The sequence below is a fragment of the Ornithorhynchus anatinus genome, chromosome 2 (assembly GCF_004115215.2).
Source record: "Ornithorhynchus anatinus isolate Pmale09 chromosome 2, mOrnAna1.pri.v4, whole genome shotgun sequence".
NCBI classification, from domain to species: domain Eukaryota; kingdom Metazoa; phylum Chordata; class Mammalia; order Monotremata; family Ornithorhynchidae; genus Ornithorhynchus; species Ornithorhynchus anatinus.
Window position 1 is genome coordinate 45,665,926 of NC_041729.1, and position 8,481 is coordinate 45,674,406.

General features: G+C 42.1%; 1 protein-coding gene across 1 annotated transcript in view; it reads right to left on the bottom strand.

Annotated features, from left to right (window-relative positions):
- Positions 1-4,207: 4,207 nt before the first annotated feature.
- Positions 4,208-8,481, bottom strand: part of METTL9 (methyltransferase like 9) — a 51,344-nt gene continuing 47,070 nt past the window's right edge. The window contains exon 5 of the mRNA XM_029057556.2: positions 4,208-4,921. Within this exon, the coding sequence (XP_028913389.1) occupies positions 4,716-4,921 (206 nt within the window). The 3' untranslated portion in view covers positions 4,208-4,715. The remainder of the gene's footprint in view (positions 4,922-8,481) is intronic.

The window sequence follows — 8,481 nt, forward strand, 5'->3', positions numbered from 1 at the left end:
TTTTTCTTTGGTTTTGAAATGACAAATAAATCAAAGGCCCCTGGGCATATATATCCAGTTATAAAATAAAAACATTTTAAAATTGAACAGCCCTGTCTGCTAGCAATAAGTATGCCTTCTAAGCTTGCCATAGTGAAAATTTGGTAAACCAAGTGTACAGAGCATCAACCTCACATTGCACTGGATACAGAGCATAGCAGACCCCTTGATTCTAAAGTCTAAAATCTCCAATGAGAAACAGTTTTAAAAAATTACAAATCATAGACTGTCGACAAATGAACAGGCTAGGTGGAGATAGTAAGGTAGACTAACATAGGGAAACCATGCTTCCTGTCAAGGTGAAAGAAGCAAGAATTGTACATTGGGGAAGAGAGAAATACAATGGGACGCAGAGATGCACAGCCACACCTCAACACCCACAAACACATTAACTTGCACATGCTCACAGGCAATATCATTCTCAAGTGGGTGCATGACTGGGGCAAAAAACCTAATTCAGGACCAATGTACAAGATTCCTCTCCCCTCCCAGAGAATGGGAAGGAGGCCCTCTTCAGGCATCCTTGGACTCCTTGCCCTTGGGGACCCCGAACCTCTTGGCAAGCATGACTCCACTTCACAGGGCAGCAGGGAGATGGGAAGGCAAGGAGATCCTGTCCCCCGCAGCATCTCTCCAGAATCCCATTAGTGGGAGGTTCAGGAGCTCCCTGGACAAGACAGTGTGGGTGACTCGGCACAAACCATCACTACTTCAGTCTGGGAAAAATGATCCAGGCAAGCAGTGTGAAGAGTGGACTGAAATGGGGAGAGACAGGAGTTGAGCAAGGAGGCTGATACAATAGTCAAGGCAAGGTAGAAGTCATTTGGGCAGCAGTATTAGCACTTAAAAGCATCTGACAGCTGTAGGCATGGATCTTCTGTCCTAGGCCTAGGATTTTCAACTCCTTTTCCTCTAGTCTCTCACCTCAAGCATCACTCTCAAAATCCCCTTGTTCCTCTCAATTCTCCAGTTCAAACTTTAAGGGCTCATTACACCCTACTCGCTCATCTCTCAGTCTCCTCTTCTCCAATCCACACTTCATTCTAATGCCCAGAATATGTCTCTAAGATGTCATTTAGACATTTTACTAAGTGAAGCCCCACTTCAAAATAGTGAAATTCAGTTCACATTTCCCCACGCCTTGAGAACCTCCAACGGTTGCCCATCCAACTCGGCAACAAAATAGCAACTCCTTACCCTAGAGTTTAAAGCACTCAATCACTTTGTCCCCTCCTATTTATCTCACTTATTTCCTTCTACAATCCAGCATGCTCACTTTGCTCCTCTAATGCCGACCTACTCGCTGTACCTCGATCTCATCTATTTCTCCCCCGACCCCTCTCCACATCCTGCCTCTGGCCTAGAACTCCTCCCCCTTCAAATCTGATCATTCTTCCCACCCTCAAAACCTAATTAAAATCACATCTCCTCCAAGAGGCCTTCCCTGACTCAGCCCTCCTTTCCCCTTCTCCCTTCTGCACCATTCTTACAATTGGATTTGTACCCTTTTTTCAACCCACCCTCAGAACTTATGTACATATCCATAATCGATCAATCACCAGAATTTACTGAGCACTTACTAAGTGCAGAACACTGAACCAAGCGCTTGGGAGAGTAAAATACAACAAAATTAGTGGCATATTTCCTGTTCATAATGAGGGAGCGTAATTAATTTGAATGTCTGTCTCCCCCTCTATTCTGTAAGCTTGTTATGGGCAGGGTACATGCGAACCAACTCTATTACATTGTAATCATAATGTTGGTATTTGTTAAGCGCTTACTATATGCCCAGCACTGTTCTAAGTGCTGGGGTAGGTACAGGGTAATCAGGTTGTCCCATGTGAGACTCACAGTCTTCATCCCCATTTTACAGATGAGGTCACTGAGGCACTCTTCCAAGCGCTCAGCAGAGTGCTCTGCAAAGAGTAAGCACTCAAATACGATTTTTCCCCCCCAAAAAATTTTGACAAACTGTGTCAATTTTGAAGTTCCCACCCCATATTTAAAATGCCAAGGGCTCCGGTTCTGTTATTTCACTTTGGAATAAACTGTCCACTCTATTTGTGCAAGCCAACAAATTATCAAAGAACAAAGGTGAGCTACACTGCCATCTAGTGCCACGATACATTACCATTAATGCTTTTGCTTCCCAAGACGAGATTTTATGATGACAAGATTGGGCATCTTGATCTGAAAGGCTACTATAAACTAACAGAAGGTGTAACAGAAAGCCCCAAGTCTTCAGATTTTCTTTTCCCCTAAATGAAAAGTATTTTTAATCTTTGCCATATATACGAGAAGCAGCATGGACTAGTAGACACAGCACAGACCTGGGAGTCAGAAGAACCTGGGTTTTAGTTCCGACTCGCCATTTTCTGCTGTGTGACCTTGGGCAAGTGACTTGACTTCTCTACGACTCAGTCACCTCATCGGTAAAATGGGAGCCCCATGTGGCACTTGGACTTTGTTCAACTTGATTAGCTTGTACCTTCTCGACTGTAAGCTTGTTACGGGCAGGGCATGTGACTGCTAATTCTGTTGTATTGTACTCTCCCAAGCTTTTACTATGGTGCTCTGCACATAGTAAGCGCTCAATAAATACCATTGATTGAAAGATCTATCCCAGTGCTCAGGAGAGTGCCTGGCACAAAAAGTGCTTTACAAATACAACAATAATAATAGTCAAACTTGAGAATTTTCCACCGGAAGAATGATTCACTCAAATGCTAACTCTAAAACCATTTTAAGTTAACTGACAGATGTTGAAACTTGATTATCAATTTGACATCAAAACGGTATTATTTTGAACCCAATATTTCACTCAACCATCATAGGAAACCTCAACCTATGTTTAACAAATACCTCAGTGCACTGTGTACAAGTTTACTTGTTTCAGCTATCAAAAGTTTTTATTTTTATAATCTAGAGCAATTAATGTTCACATTTCTTCTAGTTGAATACCTGAAAAAACCCGCAAAAAACATTACTATATACCAACAACGATTTTGCATTAAGCATCACATAACCCAGCTCTCGTTTAACAATTTTGCCACAATGAGAGTTGTATATTGGGGAAGAAATGGAAAATGAAGCCCTTAATGCATAATAAAGTCATTCTTCAGGGAGCTTTATTCTCATTTTCACCCAGGTGCTCTAATGTATTTTCATTTAAAGGCTTTTGAGGGTACATAAATGAAAACACTTAATGGAACACCTGGATAAAAAAGGAGAATTAAGGTGAGAGAGGAATAGCTTTATCATGTTAAGAGCAGCACTCTGCAATACACATCTCAGTTACAACAGATTTATAATGAGTCCGATTATGTGGTTTTCTTTTCTTGAATTATGCACAATGACTACTGACATTTCCAATCACCTTCAGTAACATTTTTAAGTATTCATTTGGAGGCAATTATATTTTAAAGGATCCACAAATCAAATATACTTTTCTTAAAACGCCCTCTTTGTAAACAGTGAATAGGTACTGGATAGGTTCAAGAAAAGTGAGGGTAGGGAAGAAAGAAACAGGTGAGCAGGTACAAATAAAAAAGAAACAGGTGAGCAGGTACAAATAAAAGCAAATGGCAGAAAATGATGCAAGTTTACAATTCATTCTGCTGTTGACAACTATATTTTTTCCACAGAAGAGATTACACAGTTAGTACAAGAAAAAGCTTTCAGTATTGTCTGTAGTCCTTTATAAAAATAACAAGAGAGTGAAGATTTGTAATCTCAGCAACGATCCTTCCTTCAGAAAATCAGGAACAATAGCTTCGACAAGTTTCTCATATCTTCCTTTTCCAAAGAGAGGAGGAGTAAAGGAATGAATCAGAGTTTATCGGAACCTCGACACGCATATAGTGAAAGCAGTGGATTTTCTTTTCGTTTTTGTTACTGGGACAACCTCGGTTCTAAGGAAGGTTTTATCCTCTGCCTGTAGGCTCCAAACTCATTGTGGACAGGGAGCATGACTATCCACTCCATTGTACTGTACTCTGCTCTGCACACAGTAAGCGCTCAATAAATACCACTAATTGATTGATTCTACTTTTTATGAAACATAAATATTCAGAATGCTCTTGGAACCGAAGTATGTTTTCAATGGCATTGGCAAATTTTCCATACATTTTGGATCCTTTTTAAACTTTAAATGAATTCAAACAGAAAATTAATCTCAAAAAAAGTTTATTAGCATGATTAAAAACATGTTCTGAAGGATGACAGAGAAAGTAATTTCTTAACATGGAAGAAAATTCATTGCAACACTTCATAGTCAACAATGTTTGGAACTGAATGGACAGCTTTATTGCCGGTCTTCACTTGATTAAGAACGATCCATACAATGATTGTGTGCAATCATGACTATTGCTTTATCTGGTTATGAGTCCCTATTGTGGTTAAGTATAAAAAATATCTTCCATTATTGTTGGGTTGAGGACTGCATGGTCGGGTTAAAACTTGGTAAAAATTATTCTCAACTGAAGAGTCAGTTTTAAAAAAACTGTCCTTTTAACATACTACAAAGAAATACATTAGTATTTTGGCTTTTAAAATTCTTACATGATATTCAGAATGTCAATCCCAAAATTCCCTCCCTTTTCAAAATCATTAAATCAAAAACCTCTTTTAGAGGCTGCTTCTTGGTTTGACTCTGGAGACTTCTTAACTTCACATGTTTACACTGGCTTGAGAACGAAGACAGCATCATCTAATACATAGTAGTCATTATACATATCACCTTCACATAAGTATGGCAATCTGGTAAAAGCTTCAATAGCAAAACCAGCTTTTCTAAAAACTTCAGGCAGGCTGTTCACTTGTTCTTCCCAATTTTGCCCCTTGATTTCCAAAAGTTCCGAGGGTTTCTCCCACTTGCCACCTACTGGGGGAAAAAATAGAAAAATAAAACTCTTGAACTGTTAGCTCAGTTTTGAAAAATTTAAGGTATTTTACTAGACAATTACATATAAAATATCTACACTCACTCTACCCCACTAGACTGAAGGCTCCTGAAGACAGAAATTCTGTCTACTAACTGTACTGTACTCTCCCAAGTACTGAGTAAAGTGCTCTGCATACACTAAGCACTCAAATACCATTGATTCATTGAATAGATGGGTCAATGTAAAGTGTTCATAATTTGGATTTGTTGCTTTTTAATGTCAAGTACTCAGTACTATATCTAGAACTCATCCACACTCACCTGCTTTCTGCTGCCTTCGAGACTGTGGATCATCCCCGTCTCCTGGAAACATTATCTAACCTTGGCTTCACTGACGCTCTCCTTTCTGGTTCTCCTTTCTCTTTCATCGCTCTTTCTCGGTTTCATTCGCAGGCTCCTTCTCTACCTCTCACCCTCTAACTGTGGAGGTGCCTCAAGATTCAGTTCTGGATCCCCTTCTATTCTCCATCTACAACCACTCACTTGGAGACTCAATCGCTCTTACAGCTTCAACCACCATCTCTAAGTGGATGATTCCCAAATTTACCTCTCCACCCCTGACTTCTCCCTTTCTCTGCAGTTACACATTTTCTCCTGCTTTCAGAACATCGCTACTTGGACATCACCCTGTCACCTCAAACAACATATCCAAAACAGAATTCCTCATCTTCCCACCTAAACATCATCCTTCCTGTGACAGCACTATGTTATCATTGGCAATACCACCACACTCCATGTTTCCCAAGCTCATACCTTTGGCATTTTCTTCAACACCTCCCTCATTCAAGCCACACTTTCAATCTATCACTAAATCCTGTCGTCTCTCCCTTCACAAAAATCTCCAGAATCCATCCTTTCCTTTCCATCCAAACTGCTTCCAAGCTGATCCAAACAATTATCATTTCCCGCCTTGCCAATTGCATCAGCCTCCTTGCTGACCTCCCTGATTCCTCTCTCTCCCCTTTCCAGTCCATACTTCACTATGCTGCCCAGATTGTTCTGAAAAACCTATCAGTTCATGTTTACTCACTTCTCAAAAGCCTCCAGTGGTTACCCATCCCCCTCCAAACAGAAACTCCTTTACCATTGGTTTTTAATCAATCAATCATATTTACAGAGTCTGTAAGCAGAGCACTGTACTAAACACTTGGGAGAGTACAAGAACACTATAACAGAGTTGGTAGAAACATTCCCTGCCAAAATGAGCTTACAGTCTGGGGCGGGAAGAGGGGAAACAGATATTAATATAAATAAATTATGGATATGTACCTAAGTGCTCTGCAGCTGATGGGGTTGGGTCAGTGACTAAAGGGAGCAAATCAGGATGATGCAGAAAGAAATGGGAGAAAAGGAAATGATGGCTTAATCGGGGAAAGGCTCTTGGAAATGTTCCTTCAATAAGGCTTTGAAGGCAGGGAGAGTAATAGTCCACTGGATATGAAGAGGGAGGGGGCTCCATGCAGGATGTGGGCAAGAATTAGGCGGTGAGGTATATGAGATACAGTGAGTATGTTGTCATTAGAGGAGCAAAGTGTGCAAGCGGGGCTGTAATAGGAAAGCAGCGAAGTGAGGTAGGAGGGGGCAAGGTGATTGAGTGCTTGAAAACTGATGGAAAGAAGTTTCTGTTTGATGTGGAGGCGGATACGCAATCACTGGAGGTTCTTGAGTGGGGAAACATGGCCTAAATGTTTTTAAAGAAAAATGATCTACGCAGCAGAGTGAAGTACGGACTAGAGTGGGTAGAGACAGGAGGCAGGGAGGTCAGCAGGGAAGGTGATACAGTAATCAAGGTGGGATAGGACAAAGAACTGGATTAGGTGTTAGTTTGGATGGAAAGGAAAAGGTGGATTTTAGCAATATTGTGAAGGTTGAACTGACAGGATTTAGTGATAGACTTAACGAGGGTGATGAGTCAAGGATAACGCCAAAGTTATGGGCTTGTGAGACAGGAAGGATAATGCTGACTACAGTGATGGAAAAATCAGGGGAAAGATATGGGTTTGGGTGGGAAGATAGGAGTTCTGTTTTGGACATGTTAAGTTTGATTGTGGGACATCCAAGTAGAGATGTCTTGAAGGCAGGAGGAAATGCGAGACTGCAGAGAGGGTGAGAGATCAAGACTGCAAATGTAGATTTGGGAATCGCCTACATAGAGAAGGTGGTTGGAACCATGGGAGTGAAAGAATTCTTCAAGAGAGAGGGTGTAGACAGAGAATAGGAGGAGACCTAGAACTGAATCTTGAGGGACTCCCACAGTTAGGGGGTGAGAACGAGGAGGAGCTTGAGAAAGAGACGAGAATGAGCGGCCAGAGAGATAGGAGGGGGATCAGGAGAGGACAGTGTCAGTGAGACGAAAACCAGATAATGTTTCCAGGAGAAGGCTGTGAGTCCGCTGTTGGGTAGGGACTGTCTCTGTTGCCGAATTGTACTTTCCAAGCACTTAATACAGTGCTCTGCCCACAGTAAGTGCTCAATAAATACGATGGAATGAATGAGAAGGGGGTGGTTGACAGTGTCGAAGGCAGCTGAGGGGTCGTGAAGGATTAGGGTGGAGTAGAGGCCGTTGGATTTAGCAAGAAGGAGAGCATTCGTGACTTCTGAGAGAGTGGTTTCTATGGAGTGAAGGGGATGGAAGCCCAATTGAAGAGGACCAGGGAGGGAACTGGAGGAGAGGAAATTGAGAAAGTGGGTGTAGACAACTCGCTCAAGGAGTTTGGAGAGAAATGGTATGAGGGAGATGGGGCAATTACTGGAGGGAGCCGTGGGGTCAAGGGTAGGTATTTTTAGGATAGGGGAGACATGAGCCTATTTGAAAGCCACTCTTTGGGGGAGAAGCCACTAGAGAGAGAATAGTTGAAGATGGTGGTAATGGAGGGAAGAAGGAAGAAGTGATTTGAAAAGGTGTGAAGGGATGGGAATGGATGCACAGTGGAGAGGGTGAATATTGAGAAGACAGGAGATCTCTTGAGATACTGCTGGGCAAGATGGGAGAGTGGAAGAAGGGGCAGGAGGAGGGAGGGACTGGAAGGGAACAAGGGAGATCACACCTGATAATTTCAATTTTCTCAATAAAATAGGTGGTCAGGTCATTAAGGGGAAGAGATGGGGGAGGCAGGGGAACAGGGAGTTTGAGGATGGAGTTAAACACCTGGAACAACTGGTGAGGGAAGTGGCATTGGGTGTCAATAAAAAAGGAAAAATAATTTTGCCCAGCAGCAGAAACGGCTGAGTCATGCAAGGATGAACTCATGAGGCTGGGCCATGCCCACAACTGGATCGAGAGCCTGTGCCTGGGAGTCAGAGGACCTGTGTTCTGAACTTGACTCCACCACTTGTCTATGTGGCCTTGAGCAGGTCACTTCACTTCTCTTTATCTCAATTACCTCATCTGTTAAATTCATTCATTCAGCCATATTTACTGAGTGCTTACTGGGTGCAAAGCACTGTACTAAGCTGCTCTTGAAAGTGAGGATAAAGACTGTGAGCCCCATTAGGGACAA